Source organism: Ranitomeya imitator, chromosome 5 (assembly GCF_032444005.1).
Source record: "Ranitomeya imitator isolate aRanImi1 chromosome 5, aRanImi1.pri, whole genome shotgun sequence".
Classification (NCBI taxonomy): Eukaryota; Metazoa; Chordata; class Amphibia; order Anura; family Dendrobatidae; genus Ranitomeya; species Ranitomeya imitator.
The window spans coordinates 29530120-29555344 of NC_091286.1; the positions used below are offsets into that span (position 1 = coordinate 29530120).

The 25225-nt window shown below is 42.3% G+C and overlaps 1 protein-coding gene across 1 annotated transcript in view; it reads right to left on the reverse strand.

Moving 5' to 3' along the window:
• Nucleotides 1-3434: 3434 nt before the first annotated feature.
• The window catches only part of SPATA17 (spermatogenesis associated 17), a 253310-nt gene continuing 231519 nt past the window's right edge, over nt 3435-25225 (reverse strand). Inside the window, exon 10 of the mRNA XM_069768487.1 lies at nt 3435-3627. Within this exon, the coding sequence (XP_069624588.1) occupies nt 3547-3627 (81 nt within the window). The 3' untranslated portion in view covers nt 3435-3546. The remainder of the gene's footprint in view (nt 3628-25225) is intronic.

The following is a 25225-nucleotide window of genomic DNA, read 5'->3' on the forward strand; positions in this document are numbered from 1 at the left end:
TGAACATGAAGTCCGGGCTGCAGCTGATCTCTGACTTTCTCTTCATGTTCAATTTGTATGGAGGAGGAGACAGTGATGAGAGCACTGATTGGGCACCACGTGTCATGCAAACGCACAAGAGTCCGGGACCGTGAGTGCCGACACCGCTGGAACGGCGCCGATACGGGAGGTGAGTATAGGTTTTTTATTTTATCAGGACCAAACATTTAGCTCAAGAAGGGTTTGTCATAGTAGTGGACAACCCTTTCAAACACTGTGACTAAGGATCTACTTACTGCTCCCTCTATGAGGGAAGAGCAAAAAAAGTTCTCAAGGTCCTTTATTAAATAAACATGACCGACCACATTTGTAATTCACTCCCTTCACCGCTCTTACACAAATGTAATTCACCTTACAAGAACCAAATAAGAGGCTAGGAAGTTTTGGGGGGGGGGCAGAATTTGGTTTTAAAGGAGTAGTACAGGATTTAGTTTCTTCTAGAGACAGCGCCACGTCTGTCCACAGGTTGTGTGTGTCATTGCAGTTTGGACCCACTTCAATGGAGCTGATCTACAATACCAGACACAACCTAGGGACATGTGTGGCACTACTTTTGCAACTTAGCTAGGTTTCTGTAATCCTACATAACTTCGTTCATTTCCTTTGGACACTAGTTTTACAATGAATAATATTTGGAATTGAGAGTCCTCCGTGGTCGATACCTTTTAATGGCTGACTGAAATTATTCTATCTACTGGCTAACACGGTACAAAGATATACTGTATATCTTTCCTGTAGTTTTACAAGGTACATTCTCTAAAAAGTCTAAAGTTTGAGTTTTCACATTATTAAAAAAGTTATGAAATAATTACTGACCAATATTTTTTATATATAGATTTATACAAACACAATGGACGATCACAACAGTTTTATTGGTAAGAAGTGACAAGTTATGTGAACACAAGATCCATGAGAAAATCCCACAAAGTCGAAAATACCATGTGGACAACATTAATAAAATGAGGAGTGCGAAATAACTATGTTGACTAAATAGTTTAATCCTGTAGGAAATACTGCTCACACATCATACGTGACATGTAAAACACTTGTCAGATCACAAGAATCAAAATTAAAGATACTAAACTTAAAACTGCATGCTGAAAGAGTGCATGGCGGTCTACTAGTGAGGAAGAGCTGCTGCTGCAATCAGTTGCTTTATGGCCAGATACAAGTCTTCTCTAAACATTGTAATACACTTATAGAGTAATTCTTCAGATTATTCTTAAATGATAGAGAACTTTCAGCACTAGTCCTGATGCACACACAGCACAGCCGTTGTGTGGGAGGCTATGAAGCATATTGGGTAGCTTCTTATGGAGCCATAATACAAGGTTAATATACACTCGAAAGAAGAAATCCTTAAAATGCAGTAGAAGAATTTTTCACTCAGATTCGAGAGGAATATAACAGAAAATACCGATAGGTACAGTAGGTCCTCATCGACGTCTACTGGTGCCATATGAGCCATAATACTCTAAGGAGTAGGAGCTTTTAAAGCGAACATGTCACCAGGTTTGACCGATATGAGATATGACCATCACCTTTCATGGCTGATATACAGCATTCTATAATGCTGTATGTAAGCCCCAACCCAACCTGCAAGACAACAAAAAGAGTTTTTACTATACTCACCTGTGGGGTGGTCCGGTCCCAAGGGTGTCACTGGTCTTTGTCCGGCACCTCCCTTCTTCTTGCGATTCCGCCCTCCTTCTAATTTCGTGTGGATGACGAGTCCCTACATCATCCACACAATCTCCCTGGCACTGCCCCGTGGCATGCGCACTGCAGTACTTTACTCTGTCCTAGTCAAGGCAGAGAAGTACCCCAGTACAGGAGTGTGATGCTGGGAAGACTAGGTGGATGACGAAGGGACGTGTCATTCACAGGAGAACAGCACTGCAAGAAGAAGGGAGGAGTCGGATCAAGACCAGTGACACCCCTTGGATTGGACCGCCCCGCAGAGGAATATAATAAAAGGTATTTTTCTCGTCTTGCAGGTCGGGTTGTGGGCAGATATACAGCCTTATAAGTACATGAGGCCTGAACGGTGGTGGCCGTATCTCATATCTGTCAAACCCGCTGACAGGTTCCCTTTAAAGGGACTCTGTCACCTGAATTTGGAGGGAACAATCTTCAGCCATAGGGGCGGGGTTTTCGGGTGTTTGATTCACCCTTTCCTTACCCGCCGGCTGCATGCTGGCTGCAATATTGGATTGAAGTTCATTCTCTGTCCTCCGTAGTACATGCCTGCACAAGGCAATCTTGCACAGCGCAGGCGTGTACTATGGAGGACAGAGAAAGAACTTCAATCCAATATTGCAGCCAGCATGCAGCCAGCGGGTAAAGAAAGGGTGAATCAAACACCCGAAAACCCCGCCCCTATGGCTGAAAATTGTTCCCTCCAAATTCAGGTGACAGAGTCCCTTTAAAGGCATATTTCTGGATCAGAACGTTATCCTTTGTATAATGGAAACATATAACATTTCCAATACATCTTTATGAATTCCTTAACAAGTTTTCAAGATCACTGCTTGATGTCATTTAATAGGAACTTTGATTGTTCAGTCCCGGGTGACACAAGTCTGTCCTGTTCACGCGTCGAACCCTCAGGTGCACTGCTTGTTAGAAGACATTGTCCTGGCAACTTTTCTTGCAGACGAGATTCCCAATCCCAAACTTACTTTTCTTGAGGTATGATTAACATTTTTCACAACTTTTTTTTTCTGTTTGCTTTTGGCCTTTAATGTTTTTGTGGCCAGCTTTTTTGTTTTCTAAATGGGGTATGTTCCAGGTATGACATATTTGACAAGACCTCAAACATTATACAGAATTTCTTACTGTAGTTTACAAATTGTTAATCGGTAGGTCATTTGGAAATGTTAAACAAAAATGAGATTCTGGTTTGGCTTTTATCCTAAGTCATGTGACAAGGCTCGTTAAAGGGTCGACATTGACTGTTAGGATTGCTACTTCCGATAGGTGACACTAGAGTTCTAGTCCTCTTCCTCCCTGAAGAGACTATTTGCATTAAAAAAAAAATCATAATTCTAAAATTGGTCACAATAAACAAAAAGAAAAATTAAGTTAGTGGATTCTAATAAATTACACTAGAGAAAGATATACATTTGTGGTGCAGAGTCAGTCAGCTTGGTTGGTCAGTACTTTATAGTTTCCATAGAGTTTCCCATATAACACTTCCCAATCAAGATAGTAAGTAATACAGCCACATTCTGTGCCTTTAAACCGGTTTGGGCACCAAGTGTTAGATTTGAGGTGCTAATTCTGGCTACGATGGGCATAGAGGCCAGTGGTAGCCCCTAAGGTTGGCTCTGGCCTACTGTTACATTAGACAATGAAAGTAAGAAAAAAGAGCAGTCCGTACAAAAATGCATGTAAATTAGTTTTTGTATGGTTTTTATTGTATTTTGTGTATTACAGTTGTGGAAAAAAAATATTGACGATTTTTTTTAGATTTTTTTTATTCTTCCAGTATGATTTCATTGTAAGTTATACCGCTTGTCCAGTTTTGGTGTAAGTGCGCCCATATTTGTCAAAAAGCGGAATCGGTGTAAAGATAGTATGAAAGTCCTGTGGGAAAAGAAAAAAAAATACATTTAGAATTATTTTTCTAATTTCCTGCATGTTGTTTTTAATTATTTTTTCACTGTTTTTACTTTAAAGGGAACCTGTCACCTGAATTTGGTGGGCCCTTTTTTCGGTCCGATGGGTGGTGTTTTCGGATCTTTTATTCACCCCTTCCTTTCCCGCTGGCCGCAATATTGTCTTGAAGTTGATTCGCCTTCCTCCGTAGAACACGCGTGCGCAAGGCAATCTTGCCTTGCGCACGTGCAGTATGCTTTGCCCAAGTGCGGGCAAAGCCGAAAAGCATTAGTGCGCATGTGCCGGCGCACTATGTCCCGGAAGTATTTTACTGTGTTCTGGGACATAGTGCGCCGGCACATGCGCACTAATGCTTATCAACTTTGCCCGCAGTTGGGCAAAGCATACTGCATGTGCGCAAGGCGAGATTGCCTTGCGCACGCATGTTCTACGGAGGAAGGCGAATCAACTTCAAGACAATAGTGTGGCCAGTGTGCAGCCAGCGGGTAAGGAAAGGATGAATCAAACACCCGAAAACTCCGCCCATATGACCGAAAACCGGTCCCGCCAAATTCAGGTGACAGGTTCCCTTTAAAGAGAACCTGTCACTTGCCAACAATATGTTATTTTTATTATCCAGTGTAAATGTCGCTGTTCTCCTGAATCCGGCATTGTTTTTCTTAATTTCCTATGACGCTCCATTCCTGAGATATTGTACTTTCTTTCCTGTGTATAAATCTAGTCTTGTTACCAAGGGGGTGTAGTCCTCAACTCTTCTGTGAGCATCTTCTTAATCACCACACCCACTTGATTAACAAAACTAGGATTATATGCAAGGAAAAGAAGGCCATATCTCAGGAACGGAGAGGCGCAGGAACAAAACAAAAACATCGCCGGAATCAGGAGAACAGCTGCGTTTAGATCAGATTTTAAAAATTATGTCTTTATGACAAGTGACAGGTTCTCTTTATCTCTTTAAATAGGTTTTCTATCCCTGATTTACAAAAAAAAACTTACCCAGAATAATGAAAAAATAAATAAGTAATACCATACTGATCCCCCAACAACTCTGACCTCAATGCTAGCCAACATGTTGGCCAGTGAAAGGCTGCAGTGGTCACATGGAACAGGAAGTGCGGAGACTTGGCCGTAGCCGAGCAGACATGGAGCCGGAACGGTGAAAGAGTGGTAAGCTTAGTATCATTTATTATATTATTTTACAGCTTTTGGGTTTTTTTGTTTAGAAATAATTTCAATTCTGGACATCCATTTTAAAGCCCAGTGTTCTTAGAAGATCACCCTTTTATATGGCTAAACTGGAGAACAATAAACTTTCATGGAAAATGCCTCCAACTTAAAAAAAAAAAAACAATACATTGGACATCTCCTATTCTCCTAAGTTAATGAATCAATACCCTAATTTTAATATTATATTAAGGCCACGTTGGAGTTAAAACCTAACCAAACCTACTGGTCATGAATGATAATTATTATGATTACCATAAGGAAGGTCTTAAACTGTCCAGTTTCTCTGGCAACAGGAGCAATTGACATCAATTTCCTGATTGTTTCCAGTAATTTCAACTAATTAATGCCCAGAAACATAAAGTGATATTTCTTATTCTCATAAATTGCAGCAGATTATGTAATATGACTCCTATCTCACCTTGTAAAATGAAACGGCTTTAATACTCAATGCGATCCATGAAAATGACATGTTGGTGCAGTATTATGTTTTTATAGGCCAACTGTAGAATTAACGAGCAGGGAAAAAAAAAAAAAAGAATCAAAATAATAAGACGTAATCTTAGCTTACTTTGTATTGCCAAGTAGTCAATCCGGATGGTACGGCGCGGCGAGTGCAATGGTTCAGGTGATCCCCCACCTACGTTACGTTAGGTTCACACATGCAGGTTTTTATGCTGTTTTTGATGCAGTTTTGTAAACCATTACACAAAAAATATATATAATATGTAGATTTATATACATACAGCAGCCTGTACTTTGTCGATTAACATTCCTTTTTAACCTCCTACTACTAAAAGCCGTTTTTCATTTTTTTCACTTTAATTTTTCCAAGAGTCATAACTTTTTTTTTTTCAGTTGATTTTTGCAAGACAAACATAGTTATTAAGGTTGAAGGAAGACTATATGTCCATCTAGTTCAACCCATAGCCTAACCTAACATGCCCTAACATGTTGATCCAGAGGAAGGCAAAAAAAACCCATGTGGCAAAGAGTAAGCTCCACATTGGGGAAAAAAATTCCTTCCCGACTCCACATACGGCAATCAGACTAGTTCCCTGGATCAACGCCCTATCAAGGAATCTAGTGTATATACCCTGTAACATTATATTTTTCCAGAAAGGTATCCAGTCCCCTCTTAAATTTAAGTAATGAATCACTCATTACAACATCATACGGCAGAGAGTTCCATAGTCTCACTGCTCTTACAGTAAAGAATCCGCGTCTGTTATTATGCTTAAACCTTTTTTCCTCCAACCGCAGAGGATGTCCCCTTGTCCCTGTTTCAGGTCTATGATTAAAAAGATCATCAGAAAGGTCTTTGTACTGTCCCCTCATATATTTATACATTAACATAAGATCACCCCTTAGTCTTCGTTTTTCCAAACTAAATAGCCCCAAGTGTAATAACCTATCTTGGTATTGCAGACCCCCCAGTCCTCTAATAACCTTGGTCGCTCTTCTCTGCACCCGCTCCAGTTCAGCTATGTCTTTCTTAAACACCGGAGACCAGAACTGTGCACAGTATTCTAAGTGTGGTCGAACTAGTGACTTGTATAGAGGTAAAATTATATTCTCCTCATGAGCATCTATGCCTCTTTTAATGCATCCCATTATTTTATTTGCCTTTGTAGCCGCTGCCTGACACTGGCCACTGAATTTAAGTTTGTCATCCACCCATACACCCAGGTCTTTTTCATTGACGGTTTTGCCCAGAGTTTTAGAATTAAGCACATAATTATACATCTTATTACTTCTACCCAAGTGCATGACCTTACATTTATCCCCATTAAAGCTCATTTGCCATTTATCAGCCCAAGCTTCTAGTTTACATAAATCATCCTGTAATATAAAATTGTCCTCCTCTGTATTGATTACCCTGCAGAGTTTAGTGTCATCTGCAAATATTGAAATTCTACTCTGAATGCCCCCTACAAGGTCATTAATAAATATGTTAAAAAGTAGAGGGCCCAATACTGACCCCTGTGGTACCCCACTGCTAACCGCTACCCAGTCCGAGTGTGCTCCATTAATAACCACCCTTTGTTTCCTATCCCTGAGCCAGCTCTCAACCCACTTGCACATATTTTCCCCTATCCCCATTATTCTCATTTTATGTATCAACCTTTTGTGTGGCACCGTATCAAAAGCTTTTGAAAAGTCCATATACACTACGTCCACTGGGTTCCCTTGGTCCAATCCGGAACTTACCTCTTCATAGAAACTGATCAAATTAGTCTGACATGAACGGTCCCTAGTAAACCCGTGCTGATACTGGGTCATGAGGTTATGCCTCTTCAGATACTCCAGTATAGCGTCCCTTAGAATGCCCTCCAGGATTTTACCCACAGTAGAGGTTAAGCTTACTGGCCTATAATTTCCGAGTTCAGTTTTTATTCCCTTTTTGAATATTGGCACCACATTTGCTATACGCCAGTCCTGCGGCACAGACCCTGTTATTATGGAGTCTTTAAAGATTAAAAATAATGGTCTATCAATGACTGTACTTAATTCCTGCAGTACTCGAGGGTGTATCCCATCCGGGCCCGGAGATTTGTCAATTTTAGTGATTTTCAGACGCCGCCGCACACTAGACATTTTGTCTGCCATGGGATTTTCTTGTGTAAATACTGATGAAAAAAAGTCATTTAGCATATTGGCTTTTTCCTCATCCTCATCCACCATCTCACCCAGACTATTTTTAAGGGGGCCAACACTATCATTTTTTAGTTTCTTACTATTTATGTAGTTAAAGAATATTTTAGGATTATTTTTACTCTCTCTGGCAAAGAGTCTCTCTGTCTCAATCTTTGCTGCCTTGATTTGCTTTTTACAGAATTTATTTAATTTTCTGTATTTATTTAATGCCTCCTCACTACCTACTTCCTTTAATTCTCTAAATGCTTTCTTTTTGTCACTTATTGCGCCCCTTACAGCTCTATTTAGCCATATTGGTTTCCTCCTATTTCTAGTATGTTTATTCCCATACGGTATATACTGTGCACAGGTCCTATCCAGGATGCTAATAAACGTCTCCCATTTTCTTTGTGTATTTTTGTGTCTCAGGATATCGACCCAGTTAATTGCACCAAGATCCTCTCTCATCCGTTGGAAATTTGCCCTCCTGAAGTTTAGTGTCCTTGTAACCCCTCTACTACACATCTTTTTAAAGGATACATGAAAACTTAATATTTTGTGATCGCTATTTCCCAAGTGACCCCCAACCCTTATATTTGATATGCGGTCTGGCCTGTTGGTTAATATTAGGTCTAGCAGTGCCCCCCTTCTTGTTGGGTCCTGAACCAGTTGTGAAAGGTAATTGTCTCTCATAATTGTCAAAAACCGATTACCTTTGCTGGAACTGCAGGTTTCTGTTCCCCAATCTATTTCAGGGTAGTTGAAGTCCCCCATAATAATGACTTCTCCTTGAGTCGCAGCTTCATCTATTTGCTTTACGAGGATATTCTCCATTGCTTCCATTATTTTTGGAGATTTATAACAAACCCCTATCAGTAATTTATTATTTTTTCCCCCTCCCCTTATCTCCACCCACAGGGATTCTACATTTTCATTAAATTCACCTATATTATCGCACAGGATGGGTTTTAAGGATGATTTTACATATAGACACACCCCACCCCCTCGCTTATCTGTACGGTCATTTCTGAACAGGCTATAGCCCTGCAAGTTAACAGCCCAGTCATGGCTCTCATCCAGCCATGTTTCAGATATCCCCACCATGTCATAATTATGCTCCAACAACATTAGTTCTAATTCATCCATTTTGTTGGCGAGGCTTCTGGCATTAGTATACATGCACTTTATGTTCCTCTCTGTACTTCTATTTCTTAAATTATTAACTGTTCTGACCCCACCCCCCATGCCACCGCCACCCCCAACTTCCTTATTTGTGCCCAGGTCTCTGTCTGCACTATCTTCCCCTCCTATAAAATGAATACCCTCCCCCCCAATTCCTAGTTTAAACAATCCTCCAACCTTCTAGCCATTTTCTCCCCCCAACACAGCTGCACCTTCCCCATTGAGGTGCAGCCCGTCCCTAGCGTAGAGCCTGTAGCCAACTGAGAAGTCGGCCCAGTTCTGCAGGAACCCAAACCCCTCTTTCCTACACCAATTCTTGAGCCACTTATTAACCTCCCTAATCTCCCGTTGCCTCTCTGGCGTGGCACGTGGTACCGGCAGTATTTCGGAAAATACCACGTTGGAGGTCCTTGCTTTCAGCTTGCAGCCTAATTCCCTGAAATCATCTTTAAGGACCTTCCACCTACCTCTAACTTTGTCATTAGTGCCAATGTGCACCATGACCACTGGGTCCTCACCAGCCCCTCCCAATAATCTGTCCACCCAATCAGCGATGTGTCGGACTCGAGCGCCAGGTAGGCAGCACATTATTCAACGATCCCTGTCTTTGTGACAGATTGCCCTATCTGTTCCCCTAATAATTGAGTCGCCCACTACCAGCACCTGTCTGGCCTGCCCTGCTCTCCTATTTCCCTCCTTACTGGAGCAGTCACTCCTCCGGCTTTCAGAGGACATGCCTGGCTGCAGCAGTGCTACCCCTGTACTGGCACCCCCCTCATCTGCCAACTTAGCAAACTTATTGGGGTGTTCCAGATCAGGACTAGCCTCCCTGGCACTCTTCCCTCTACCCCGCTTCCTAACTGTCACCCAGCTTGCTACTTCATTGTCCTGCAGCTCCATCCCACCATCCCCCCCTCATCTGTCCCATTGAGCGTCTGCTCCGTGAGCAGAAGACTCCTCTCCATATTGTCAATGGATCTCAGTGTTGCCAGCTGCACATTTAGAGTCAGAATCTGGGCTTCCAAATGCACAACGTGCTCACATCTCGCACAGCAGTATGCACCCTCGATCGGCTGCTCAAGGACTGCATACATGTGGCAAGATGTGCACTGGATGGCATTAACAATAGTGGAGCACATTTCCTAATGGGGATTGCACCAGACAGAACAGTTCAATAAAAAAATAAAAATAAATACAAAGTATTAATAAAAATCAGACAGCAATTCAGTAATTCCTCCCTTGGAAACTCCCTGACTCCAAAGTCACTGAATCACAAGTCACACTTACCGCCGTCCACACTTACGCTCAGGCCACACTCAGCTCGCTCACACTCGCTCTGCTGAAGATTTATAGAGATTTTTTTTTCTAGTTCCCCTCAACAGCAATCAACCTTGCTATTCAAATGCACTTCCAAAAAGACAAGACAAGTGTTAGTCTTTAATGCCACAAGTTAATTTACTATGTAATGTACCGAAAGCTAGGTGAAAAAAAATTATGAGTTTAATGGTAAAAAAATAATAAAAAAAGATAAAAAAATTACACCATTGTAGCCTAGTTTTTATTTTCATGGTGTTCATTGCAAGGTAGGGCCAACTTTATTCTGCAGATCATGGCGAATTTACAAATTTACAAAGTTGTTTTTGTTGTTCTACAGTTTTTAAAGAAATAAAAAAAATTAAACTTAAACATTTTTAGTGGACATATTCTGCAACTCATAACTTTTTTATATATATTTTCTATATTTGGCAATATTTTGGGGACGCAAAGTGTCAAAAATGAATGGTAACTCTGCTGTTTTTATTTTATATTTTTGTTACATTCAGGGTATGTGCACACGTCAGGATTTCTGTCAAAAAATTTTCCTGACAAAAACCGGACATTTCTGCCAGAAATCCGCATGCGTTTTTTTCGCGTTTTTGATGCGTTTTTTGCGCTTTTTTTTTTATACGTTTTTGATGCTTTTTTTGCGTTTTTTCCCAATGCATAGAATAGTGGGAAAAACGCGAAAAGAAAATGCAAAATTAATGAACATGCTGCTTTTTTTTACCACGATGCGTTTTTAATGAGTTTTTATAGCATTTTTACAGTGGATGGATTGTTTTTCTTTTTAGACAAAAAAGTCAAAACAAGTTCAGATAGAAAGTGAAGACTAGTGTAAAGAACTCTTTGACACTAAAAACTTTTCCATTATAACTATGAAAGTCTTCAAAAAAACTTTGACTCATTTTTGTGGTCAGCGTTTCATCAGTATTTTAAAGTCAAAACCAGGAGTGGCTCCAAAACACAGAACAGGTCCATTTCTTTGAACTATAGTTTTTTTTTTTCTCATAGGTTCCACTCCTGAACATGGCCTAAAGGTGAACGTAAATCCTTATTTGCACTTTTATTTTATGTATTAGGCTCGATTTAGAGTTTTTTTATACTGTGTTTGAAAAGTTTGTATACTGTTTTTATTTGTTTCGCTTAGTGGCGTTTTACTAAATTTTCGAATACTGGCGTATCTTACACCAGTCTCAGTATTGAGCACGGTTTGATGTATTTAGAACTAGCAGTCAGAAAATAAAAATCTAAAATCTACCCCTACTACATAAACCTCCAGCTTTTCAGCCCAAAAATGGTTTAACAAAAACTTTACTAAATACTTTGTATGAAACCAGCCCCTAACACTCCTGCGTTCGGTTGGAAAAAAAACGACACCGCATGTATGAATCGCGCCTTACAATATGTTCAAAATTGGTGTCTGGTGGAAATTGGTCTTTTAATTTATGTAAAATTCAAAAGAAAATATATTTATTTAATTTTCACAAAAATTAGACAAAAAATTGCTGTAAAAATGTTGCAATAGCAGTGTACTCATACAATCGAATTACACGCAAATGTGAATTTATGGAATCGTCACTGCACAGAATGAAAAATATATTTATTAGTATTTTAAATACGAGATCTTCCTGGGTATAAAGAAACTATATGACAAAAATAAACAAAAACAAGAACAAAAATAAAACTTGCACTGTACCATAATATTTTTTACAAATGTTATAAAATCATAAAACTGAATTAATGCTAATTTTACATATATAAAGGTCTAGAATTCTCATGGAATATTGGATGTTCAAAAAAAAAAAATAATTATTTCAATATTTTCAATTTTACTTTTATTTGAAATTGCAATTAGAATTTAACTTTTTCTTGTGAAACTAAATTAGACAAATTTCCTCAGTGACTTTTTGATCAGAAAAAAAAGGAAGAAACTAGAAAAGAGGAAACTGACATTTCCTGTATATAAAACGTAATTTCAGGACCCCCTGAAGAATAAGAACTGATGACTTCTAAGGAGCATTTAAACTTTTCAAAATTTGTGAAGATTCCCAAGTCTCACATGTACAGAAAGAAGCAATCACCTAAAAGGGAAATTGGAGAATTGTGAACGCTAACAAAAATGTTAATTTATACCCCTCAAATAAACGTTTCTTATTTAATACCATAGTAAAGCAACAAAACCGATTCTGTTAACCTAATATCTAAAAAACCAAAAAGGAATAAAAAAAATGGAATATCAGTAGTGCTACGCACAAGATATACAAAGGCTACAAGTCTAACGAGGAACTTTTCATTTTTTTTCTTCCAGCTAATGTCTTAAGGGATATATAAAGTTAGAAAACTATATGTGAACTCTCTCTTTCCCCGATGCCCTTGGATCAGTAATGATAAATGCAAGTGGTGGAACAGCAGTGTTGACCTCATCCTCTCAGCGTTGGAGAGAATCTTAATATTTTTACTTATGCTAGGATTTCATTGTACGACTTGCCCCCGTTTCCATGGCAACTGAGGGCCTTACGGTACACTCTAACTGGAGTCCTCACATTACGGCCACCCTGGAGGATGATTTTGTCTACAATTTATAGCACAAAACAGCTGGTAATTATGTGTCAGAGCATATGTTGATGAGAAGGCCAAATACACATTTAAAGATTTAGCATCAAAGTTGGTGGCATTTCCTGAAAGCTTATGTGCTGAGGAAAGTATGGTCTTGGTAATAAAAAAAAAAGTAATTTTCAACAAAAAGTAGAAAAAAAGTTAACTTAAGCAGAAATTTACTTTGATATGAAAGTTACGCATTTTGAAAGATGGGATTCTAAGTTGGTCATGCGCTACTGATTCCGAAGAGATACCTTCTCTTTCTATTGTTTCATTTAGCGACTTTCAAAGTTCTTCTTACATCTTATTTGCGCCTTCAACTGAAGGTATATGTTATGAAGATTTTCTGGACATTTCTCAGAATATCACTGTTTAGGCATAAATTGTCATCATCGCCAGGAGGCATGATCATAGACATCCAATGCCTCATCATGTCTGGAAGTCCAGGCCTAGTGAGAAGACACGCGGGTTTTCAGCATGTGGCGGAGTTAAGAAGAGGACCATACGGGGGATAATGAGCAATGGAGGTGAACAGTGAGGAGAGAATTCATAGTTTTTTTTTTTTGCTCTACATCCTATGTTTATTATGTGCACTGCAGTACTTTGCTCTGCCCTCAAAAGGACAGATAAGTACGCTTGCGCAGGAGCGAGGTACCGGTGGGACTGTGTGGATGATGCAGCGACGCCTCTTCCACATGAAGCAAGCAGGAGGGCGGCGATCATAAGAAGATGGTAGGCACCGAGCCAAGAAGAACGACACCCCTCAGACCGGACAGCCCCGGTAAATAATAAAAGTTATTTTTCATCTCTTACAGGTTGGGCTGGGGGCAGATATACAGCATTATAGAATGATGAACATGAAAAGATGTTGGCAACATTAGGTTATCACAAAGTTTGTGTCAGGTAGGTCCTGCGAATGCTTACACAGGAACAGGAAGAGCACCGAATTCAAATCCGTTAGGACCTGATGGACCAATGAGCACATTTTAAACTTTTGCCTGCCTGTCCTACCACATCTACCATATTGTCCAGATTTGGCAACATCAGACTTCCATCTCTTTTAGCTGATGAAAGATGGCCTATGTGGGCAACCTTTTCCAGACAATGACGCTGTCATCGTAGGTGTAAAAAAAGAGGCTTGACTGTTGATTCAGATTTTTACAAGGGTCTTGGTTCAACGCTAGCAAAAATTCATAAAAAATGGTGGTAACCAGCGATGAGCAGATCGTTTTGCGCAACTCTAAACCATGGTGCAAGTCAGTGCTCTTTGGCCATGGACAGGAGCTTTGCGAATTTCCTGACATTCCAAGCTCGCCAGAAAGAGGTTTGATTTGCCGGCATGGTATGACCCATCTGTGCATTGTACAGTACACAGGTTATAATGCGTCAGCACAGCAAAAACAGCAAAAACATAAAATGAGCTTGAGATCTTGGAATGTCAGGAAATTCATGCAGCTCTTGTCCACGGCCAAAGAGAACTGCCCTGGACCATGGAGTGGGATTTTCTGAAGCTCATCTCTAGCGGTGTCTATGTGGAAAAATAATGTTATGGACCTGAAACCTTGCTCTATTCAACTGTGTTATTATGCGCTTTGTATCTGTTGCAGTTTCCATTTAAATGAACGGGAGGCATTACTTTGAGATTATCCCTCATATTTTATCAATTTCTTCCAGTTTTAAACGTACCCATTAGGAACCTTCATTATAAACACTGGATAAAAACAAGTTGATTGCTCATATACTTTACTCTAGGAAACATGCATCTACTGTATGTGTCCCACCTCATGACCAAAACAGATTTGCATCCTCAAGAAGTACTGTAGATAATTAAGGATTTTGCTAAATGGCGACAAGCAAAGATATTGAAAAGTTGCATATCATTTTTCATTCTATGATGAATAACCTGTTATGACCTGGTGGTCAGGACAATCATGGACCTGGTGGTTAAGAGAACACGGAATGACCTGATAGTTACTGATAATAAGGACAAGCTCTGGGACGTGGGAACTCTGCTGACCGCAATCCCTAAACCTATCAAACACACTAGAAATAGCCGTGGATTGCGCCTAACGCTCCCTATGCAACTCGGCACAGCCTAAGAAACTAGCTAGCCCTGAAGATAGAAAAATAAAGCCTACCTTGCCTCAGAGAAATTCCCCAAAGGAAAAGGCAGCCCCCCACATATAATGACTGTGAGTAAAGATGAAAATACAAACACAAAGATGAAATAGATTTAGCAAAGTGAGGCCCGACTTACTGAACAGACCGAGGATAGGAAAGGTTACTTTGCGGTCAGCACAAAAACCTACAAAAAGACCACGCAGAGGGCGCAAAAAGACCCTCCGCACCGACTCACGGTGCGGAGGCGCTCCCTCTGCGTCCCAGAGCTTCCAGCAAGCAAGACAACAAATTAAATAGCAAGCTGGACAGAAAAATAGCAAACCAAAGAAATACAAGCTGGAACTTAGCTTCTGATGGGAAGACAGGTCACAAGAACGATCCAGGAGTGAACAGACCAATACTGGAACATTGACAGGTGGCATGGAGCAAAGATCTAAGTGGAGTTAAATAGAGCAGCAGCTAACGAATTAACCTCGTCACCTGTGAAACTCAGAAACACTCACCAGAGGAAGTCCATGGACAGAACCAGCCGAAGTACCATTCATGACCACAGGAGGGAGCCCGACAACAGAATTCACAACAATAACCTAAATTAGCTAAACTGTCATATGCTTTAACATCACTGGTGATGAGGATTGCGGAGGCCCAAGGTGTATCCTAATGTCATGTCAACAATAAATTTACCTCTACCGGACCGGCTTGTCACAAAGTGGTGCTCAGAGTTACTTTGATGGCATTTTACTTGGATTTGTCCAACCGTTCTTACAAAGTGTGACCACTGACCTCGAGCTTGTACCTTATCGACTCTCTTACTCTGGGGCTGTAACGCTGTAAATGGAAATCTCGTTGACTCACTTGACAAGCCTGGCAAAAACTGCTGAGCTGTGCAGCCGGAGCGAGAAGCATCCTCGGCTTTAACTCTTTGTTACAAAACACATTAGATATATTAATGTCGCAGGGTGACAGTTATGCCTACTACAATCATTTTCTGACCTAACACAGATTTTATTCCAATCGCCAAGAGACCACTAAGCTACCCTAAAAGAGATTGATTGATCCACCCCTAGGTTTTGGTCGGGGGCAAACTTTTCTTACAACAGAAACCAATTAGTGGGCTTGGCACTTGTAGAGCAAAATGTAGGTCATCTGCGAGTAATAAAAACGTATTGACTTTTTTTCTGACTGTAAGCAGCATGAAAGAGGTTTTGTGGCCTTGTCTTACATGAATAGAGCTCCATTAATTTCACTTATTTCAAGTAGCTGTGTCAGACACTAATGCTTCTTTTGCACTTTTCACACAAAGTACATTGACACCATTGCTGGCCCCGGTGAAACAAGTTTACAATATTTCAGCCATTGAAAGCACTCGGCGCCTATAATTCTTAATTCCCAGACATCCTTATGTATTGCCCATAAGGCTTTAGAATAATTGTAGTCCAGACGATTATCATTTCAATTTCTCATGTACAAAGTGGCAGAAGATGCAAAATATGACGGAGCTCTGTGTGTTATAGATAGGAAACCAAAAGAAATGATGATACATGTAAAATACTAATGAAATAAAGAGTTACGTAATGTTATAATAAAGAAACAAGACAAAAGATGATGAAACAAAGCAGAAGAAGAACTGACACCTTTGATATCAGGAGCTGGAGAAGGATATTATCAATACCATGGATGGCAAGAAGAACAAACAAAACAAGCCAGACATGTCACTAGAAGCAAGGATCACCAACTACTTTGGACACATCATAAGAAGAGAGCAATCACTAGAGAAGATCGGAAGAATCGAAGGAACAAGGTGAAGAGGAGGACCAGCAACCGATGCCTTGATACTATCGAGATAACAGTGGACAAGACCCTGGTAGACCTATCTACGCTTGCACAAGATCAATCTACCTACAGATTGTTCATCCATCAAGTCGCCGTGGCTCGAGATCGAACCTAAGGCTGTTATAAAAAAAATGTACATATTATATGTGCTTGGATGATGCAAACTACTCAGTGAGAAAGTAATATGTTATGTGTTGTTACATTTTTTTTTAACATTTTCTAGCATTTTTTTTGCTTACGCTGTTTCTTCTGTATTAAAAAAATTAAATTATCTGTATTTTTATCTCATTATTTTACTTTTACATAACTTGTACTTGCTTTCCTCCCAACAAATACGCATCTTGAATGCTACAACAAAAAAAGTGGTAAAAAAAGGGGAAGGAGGGAGATGCAGCCGAAATAACTCAGTGTTTGCATACCACTACATGCTATGATGAGAGAGGAGAGGGAGTAGCAGAAGGCTCAAACTACTGCTCTTAAATCACACTCAAATGAAAGCAATAATCAGCAGAGAGAAAGTAAAGGAGGCAAAATACGGAGGTTATACCAAACATTTCTTGATACATTGCACGTATAGATGTTGAACTTGGAATTTTGTTAAAGGGTGTGACGACCAGGCCGTGAATCAGCGCAGTCAAAAGTTCTGGGGTCAATACCAAAAGAGCATGTAGTAAACCAAGGGAAAAATACAAAGTCAGAAGTCAGGTCATATGCCAGGGTCAGAAAACCAAAGAAATAGCGGATAAGCAAAGAGGCAATAACAAACGGGTAGTCAGAACACTGTCCAAAGGTCAGCAGCAGAATATAAAATGCAAAGGGGCGATGACAAACGGATAGTCAGAACACGATCCAAACGTCAGCACCAGAATATAAAATGCAAAAGGGTGATGACAAATGGGTACTCTGAACACGATCCAAAGGTCAGTAGAAGATCAGAACTTACAACACAGGGTACAGGTGAACACACACCAGAGAGCACAGGCTTAGAACAAGCTTTTGACTCGCAGTGATCTGGACCAGACAGCTCATCTAAATAGCTGGGTAATTACCAAGAACAGGGAGCACCTGTGGAAATTTCAGCACCTCCCAATCAGATAAGTCAACCAAGCCGTCAATCAAAGGACCGACAGCTCAGCACGCCCCAGCACAGGATAGGATGACAGAGCTGTCCATCACAGAGTCCCAGACACTCTGAGCAGAGGAATCGTGACAAAGGGGTTGCCAAAGATTAGAGAAACATATATGCATTTTTTTTCCAGAAACAGCTCCCCACCTGTCAACAGGTTGTGTGTGATACTGCAGCTTTGCTCCATTGAACCTGAGCTGCATCTTCAGAGCTATGTCTCCCTACACATGGCAGTTGATGGAGCGCACCTGCCATTTTTTTTCCATTTGCTTCATCAAGAATATGACAGAAGAGTTCTCCATATGAATCCTTATGAAATTGGTGGCATAGGGTTGTATCGTAAAGGTCCATAAACTTATAGAAACCTTATATGATGGGTCAGTAAAACTTGGGGGTTGCAAAGAGTAAAACACGTCTGTGGGCATGAGGCCCAATCTTCAGATCTTTCCGCTACTCGTTGCTGTGGAGCAGTATCCTCATTACTTTATGACTGCTCATGACCATGACATTTGGGTGAAATTGCTCTTAAACTTCGTCATGAATGTGAATTGCAGCGATACAATAAAAATAACAATGAAATTAGAAGTGGAGGAAAGGATTCTACAGCGGCAAACTTTGTGGATTTATTAAGCATGGCGTAATTTACTATCATTGAGTGGCTAACCTGAATTTTCTGAACACAAAGCATGTAATTCTGCATGACCTTACAATTTACATTTACATTAATGACCTAGGAATTTATCCTGAGTATATATCCTGCTAATTAGCTGGCGGTAACGAACGCCATATCACGAGTGCTGCAAACTACTGAAAGTGCGTTCTGTGAAATATGTCAGATGCAAAGCGTTTTACTAAACAAGCAGAGCCGGCTCATCTATTCCGCCACATTATGCTTCATGACTTGACTTGGAATTTTCGGTCTTAATTTTATGACTGTGTTTATGTATTTTAAGAAGTGTTTTCTTTTTTGTTTTTGTTTTGGAAAGATGCATTTAAGGTCACTTAAAAGAGTAGAACATGGAAGTGGAATCATCCAAATAATATTTTGCAAACAGATTCTGTATTTACAGGTAGTAATAGCGGTGAGGATCTCGGCAAGAGTGGACTCGTGACATCCAGGTATCACATTCGCCTGATGGGCTGCCCTGTAATATCACATTTCCTTTGCTGCGGCTTTCTCATTTGTCATAGTTGTCGGGAGTCGGACCTTTTGCGAATTTTCCAAAATTAAAATTCAGATTAACTCAAATTTGGTTGGAAAATACAATTCACATGGAATTTATTCAATGCAAACTAAATATGTATTAAGCCCCGAGCATAACAATAATAAAGACAGGTCAACAGAATAATTAATCCCATCTGCCCCACTCCGAGGGTCTTTTTTTGGGCCAGTGTTCTGTGCGGTGTCTTCCTCCAGCTCCTAGCATCTTCTGCACCTACTAGGTCCCACAAAGCACATCATGACTTTGCGCGAGGCCTACTAGGATTTACACTAATCACAAAAAATGTGGACATGGGTCAATTTGAATATTTGCAAAACACAAAAAAACAAACAAACAAAAAACTTGTTGATCACCAAGATACTTGGTAAACTCAATTGAGGTCCAACTACTGGGACCCTACCAGATCCAGGTCTCAAAATGTAAATGGAGCGGTAGTGTGCAAATATGACCACTGCTCCAATTATTTTGATGAGTCTATGGGAAGAGCAGTGCGACCACTGTTCCCATCAACAATGGACAAAGCAGTTTCCCCCATGCATACTATTAAGCCATTCACAAAGGGGATGTAGGACCTCTGATCTCATGATCAATGGTAAATCCCAGATCCCCACCAATCATACATTCATCATCTAGTCTGCAGACAGGTGATATATGTAATTTGTGGGATAACTGTGTCTTTAGCGTCACCTATAAGTAGCTACCTCATTAGCTGATGTTTGCAAAAAATAAAGCCTTAGAATATGCCCCAAAATAATAGCCAAGCCAGCTATTTCTGAGATTTTACTTCTCATCAGTAGAGTTTATGGTTTTGATTGGATGGACGAGATATCACCTCCGATTCCGGACTCTAAAAATGTGCATTTATCTTGGGAGCCTGAATAAAAAGTAATCTCCAGTGTTAAAACCAACGCGTTTTGACTTTACTGTCTTAATTGCTTTCCCAGGGAATAATGTCAGTAACACTCCTTGTGTTATGGGAAATATGCAAATGCAAGTAAAGAAGCTGCGGAGACACCATCACGTGTTTCTCGACGCAAGCAGTGAATAGCCAGGCCTTTCCCCGGGAAGGAACAACCACGGGAAGGGCAGCATCCTATGAAGGAAAGCCACCTATGCCAAGCATGGTATCCATCCACAGACAGCTGTTTCGGGGTTTTTGCCCCTCATCAGTGTGGAGTAGGAATCTGGCTATTAGGAGCAGTGCCTAGTAAAAAGACTATAAAGGCACAGATGATTGGCCTCGGGGAGACCAAAACATCCAACACTGCGGAGACACCATCACGTGTTTCTCAACGCAGTGATTCCAGAACACTGCCCCCATCCCTTATGGGAAATATGCAAATGCAAGTAAAGAAGCTGCGGAGACACCATCACGTGTTTCTCGACGCAAGCAGTGAATAGCCAGGCCTTTCCCCGGGAAGGAACAACCACGGGAAGGGCAGCATCCTATGAAGGAAAGCCACCTATGCCAAGCATGGTATCCATCCACAGACAGCTGTTTCGGGGTTTTTGCCCCTCATCAGTGTGGAGTAGGAATCTGGCTATTAGGAGCAGTGCCTAGTAAAAAGACTATAAAGGCACAGATGTGCGTGATGGTGTCTCCGCAGCTTCTTTACTTGCATTTGCATATTTCCCATAAGGGATGGGGGCAGTGTTCTGGAATCACTGCGTTGAGAAACACGTGATGGTGTCTCCGCAGTGTTGGATGTTTTGGTCTCCCCGAGGCCAATCATCTGTGCCTTTATAGTCTTTTTACTAGGCACTGCTCCTAATAGCCAGATTCCTACTCCACACTGATGAGGGGCAAAAACCCCGAAACAGCTGTCTGTGGATGGATACCATGCTTGGCATAGGTGGCTTTCCTTCATAGGATGCTGCCCTTCCCGTGGTTGTTCCTTCCCGGGGAAAGGCCTGGCTATTCACTGCTTGCGTCGAGAAACACGTGATGGTGTCTCCGCAGCTTCTTTACTTGCATTTGCATATTTCCCATAAGGGATGGGGGCAGTGTTCTGGAATCACTGCGTTGAGAAACACGTGATGGTGTCTCCGCAGTGTTGGATGTTTTGGTCTCCCCGAGGCCAATCATCTGTGCCTTTATAGTCTTTTTACTAGGCACTGCTCCTAATAGCCAGATTCCTACTCCACACTGATGAGGGGCAAAAACCCCGAAACAGCTGTCTGTGGATGGATACCATGCTTGGCATAGGTGGCTTTCCTTCATAGGATGCTGCCCTTCCCGTGGTTGTTCCTTCCCGGGGAAAGGCCTGGCTATTCACTGCTTGCGTCGAGAAACACGTGATGGTGTCTCCGCAGCTTCTTTACTTGCATTTGCATATTTCCCATAAGGGATGGGGGCAGTGTTCTGGAATCACTGCGTTGAGAAACACGTGATGGTGTCTCCGCAGTGTTGGATGTTTTGGTCTCCCCGAGGCCAATCATCTGTGCCTTTATAGTCTTTTTACTAGGCACTGCTCCTAATAGCCAGATTCCTACTCCACACTGATGAGGGGCAAAAACCCCGAAACAGCTGTCTGTGGATGGATACCATGCTTGGCATAGGTGGCTTTCCTTCATAGGATGCTGCCCTTCCCGTGGTTGTTCCTTCCCGGGGAAAGGCCTGGCTATTCACTGCTTGCGTCGAGAAACACGTGATGGTGTCTCCGCAGCTTCTTTACTTGCATTTGCATATTTCCCATAAGGGATGGGGGCAGTGTTCTGGAATCACTGCGTTGAGAAACACGTGATGGTGTCTCCGCAGTGTTGGATGTTTTGGTCTCCCCGAGGCCAATCATCTGTGCCTTTATAGTCTTTTTACTAGGCACTGCTCCTAATAGCCAGATTCCTACTCCACACTGATGAGGGGCAAAAACCCCGAAACAGCTGTCTGTGGATGGATACCATGCTTGGCATAGGTGGCTTTCCTTCATAGGATGCTGCCCTTCCCGTGGTTGTTCCTTCCCGGGGAAAGGCCTGGCTATTCACTGCTTGCGTCGAGAAACACGTGATGGTGTCTCCGCAGCTTCTTTACTTGCATTTGCATATTTCCCATAAGGGATGGGGGCAGTGTTCTGGAATCACTGCGTTGAGAAACACGTGATGGTGTCTCCGCAGTGTTGGATGTTTTGGTCTCCCCGAGGCCAATCATCTGTGCCTTTATAGTCTTTTTACTAGGCACTGCTCCTAATAGCCAGATTCCTACTCCACACTGATGAGGGGCAAAAACCCCGAAACAGCTGTCTGTGGATGGATACCATGCTTGGCATAGGTGGCTTTCCTTCATAGGATGCTGCCCTTCCCGTGGTTGTTCCTTCCCGGGGAAAGGCCTGGCTATTCACTGCTTGCGTCGAGAAACACGTGATGGTGTCTCCGCAGCTTCTTTACTTGCATTTGCATATTTCCCATAAGGGATGGGGGCAGTGTTCTGGAATCACTGCGTTGAGAAACACGTGATGGTGTCTCCGCAGTGTTGGATGTTTTGGTCTCCCCGAGGCCAATCATCTGTGCCTTTATAGTCTTTTTACTAGGCACTGCTCCTAATAGCCAGATTCCTACTCCACACTGATGAGGGGCAAAAACCCCGAAACAGCTGTCTGTGGATGGATACCATGCTTGGCATAGGTGGCTTTCCTTCATAGGATGCTGCCCTTCCCGTGGTTGTTCCTTCCCGGGGAAAGGCCTGGCTATTCACTGCTTGCGTCGAGAAACACGTGATGGTGTCTCCGCAGCTTCTTTACTTGCATTTGCATATTTCCCATAAGGGATGGGGGCAGTGTTCTGGAATCACTGCGTTGAGAAACACGTGATGGTGTCTCCGCAGTGTTGGATGTTTTGGTCTCCCCGAGGCCAATCATCTGTGCCTTTATAGTCTTTTTACTAGGCACTGCTCCTAATAGCCAGATTCCTACTCCACACTGATGAGGGGCAAAAACCCCGAAACAGCTGTCTGTGGATGGATACCATGCTTGGCATAGGTGGCTTTCCTTCATAGGATGCTGCCCTTCCCGTGGTTGTTCCTTCCCGGGGAAAGGCCTGGCTATTCACTGCTTGCGTCGAGAAACACGTGATGGTGTCTCCGCAGCTTCTTTACTTGCATTTGCATATTTCCCATAAGGGATGGGGGCAGTGTTCTGGAATCACTGCGTTGAGAAACACGTGATGGTGTCTCCGCAGTGTTGGATGTTTTGGTCTCCCCGAGGCCAATCATCTGTGCCTTTATAGTCTTTTTACTAGGCACTGCTCCTAATAGCCAGATTCCTACTCCACACTGATGAGGGGCAAAAACCCCGAAACAGCTGTCTGTGGATGGATACCATGCTTGGCATAGGTGGCTTTCCTTCATAGGATGCTGCCCTTCCCGTGGTTGTTCCTTCCCGGGGAAAGGCCTGGCTATTCACTGCTTGCGTCGAGAAACACGTGATGGTGTCTCCGCAGCTTCTTTACTTGCATTTGCATATTTCCCATAAGGGATGGGGGCAGTGTTCTGGAATCACTGCGTTGAGAAACACGTGATGGTGTCTCCGCAGTGTTGGATGTTTTGGTCTCCCCGAGGCCAATCATCTGTGCCTTTATAGTCTTTTTTACTAGGCACTGCTCCTAATAGCCAGATTCCTACTCCACACTGATGAGGGGCAAAAACCCCGAAACAGCTGTCTGTGGATGGATACCATGCTTGGCATAGGTGGCTTTCCTTCATAGGATGCTGCCCTTCCCGTGGTTGTTCCTTCCCGGGGAAAGGCCTGGCTATTCACTGCTTGCGTCGAGAAACACGTGATGGTGTCTCCGCAGCTTCTTTACTTGCATTTGCATATTTCCCATAAGGGATGGGGGCAGTGTTCTGGAATCACTGCGTTGAGAAACACGTGATGGTGTCTCCGCAGTGTTGGATGTTTTGGTCTCCCCGAGGCCAATCATCTGTGCCTTTATAGTCTTTTTACTAGGCACTGCTCCTAATAGCCAGATTCCTACTCCACACTGATGAGGGGCAAAAACCCCGAAACAGCTGTCTGTGGATGGATACCATGCTTGGCATAGGTGGCTTTCCTTCATAGGATGCTGCCCTTCCCGTGGTTGTTCCTTCCCGGGGAAAGGCCTGGCTATTCACTGCTTGCGTCGAGAAACACGTGATGGTGTCTCCGCAGCTTCTTTACTTGCATTTGCATATTTCCCATAAGGGATGGGGGCAGTGTTCTGGAATCACTGCGTTGAGAAACACGTGATGGTGTCTCCGCAGTGTTGGATGTTTTGGTCTCCCCGAGGCCAATCATCTGTGCCTTTATAGTCTTTTTACTAGGCACTGCTCCTAATAGCCAGATTCCTACTCCACACTGATGAGGGGCAAAAACCCCGAAACAGCTGTCTGTGGATGGATACCATGCTTGGCATAGGTGGCTTTCCTTCATAGGATGCTGCCCTTCCCGTGGTTGTTCCTTCCCGGGGAAAGGCCTGGCTATTCACTGCTTGCGTCGAGAAACACGTGATGGTGTCTCCGCAGCTTCTTTACTTGCATTTGCATATTTCCCATAAGGGATGGGGGCAGTGTTCTGGAATCACTGCGTTGAGAAACACGTGATGGTGTCTCCGCAGTGTTGGATGTTTTGGTCTCCCCGAGGCCAATCATCTGTGCCTTTATAGTCTTTTTACTAGGCACTGCTCCTAATAGCCAGATTCCTACTCCAAACTGATGAGGGGCAAAAACCCCGAAACAGCTGTCTGTGGATGGATACCATGCTTGGCATAGGTGGCTTTCCTTCATAGGATGCTGCCCTTCCCGTGGTTGTTCCTTCCCGGGGAAAGGCCTGGCTATTCACTGCTTGCGTCGAGAAACACGTGATGGTGTCTCCGCAGCTTCTTTACTTGCATTTGCATATTTCCCATAAGGGATGGGGGCAGTGTTCTGGAATCACTGCGTTGAGAAACACGTGATGGTGTCTCCGCAGTGTTGGATGTTTTGGTCTCTCCGAGGCCAATCATCTGTGCCTTTATAGTCTTTTTACTAGGCACTGCTCCTAATAGCCAGATTCCTACTCCACACTGATGAGGGGCAAAAACCCCGAAACAGCTGTCTGTGGATGGATACCATGCTTGGCATAGGTGGCTTTCCTTCATAGGATGCTGCCCTTCCCGTGGTTGTTCCTTCCCGGGGAAAGGCCTGGCTATTCACTGCTTGCGTCGAGAAACACGTGATGGTGTCTCCGCAGCTTCTTTACTTGCATTTGCATATTTCCCATAAGGGATGGGGGCAGTGTTCTGGAATCACTGCGTTGAGAAACACGTGATGGTGTCTCCGCAGTGTTGGATGTTT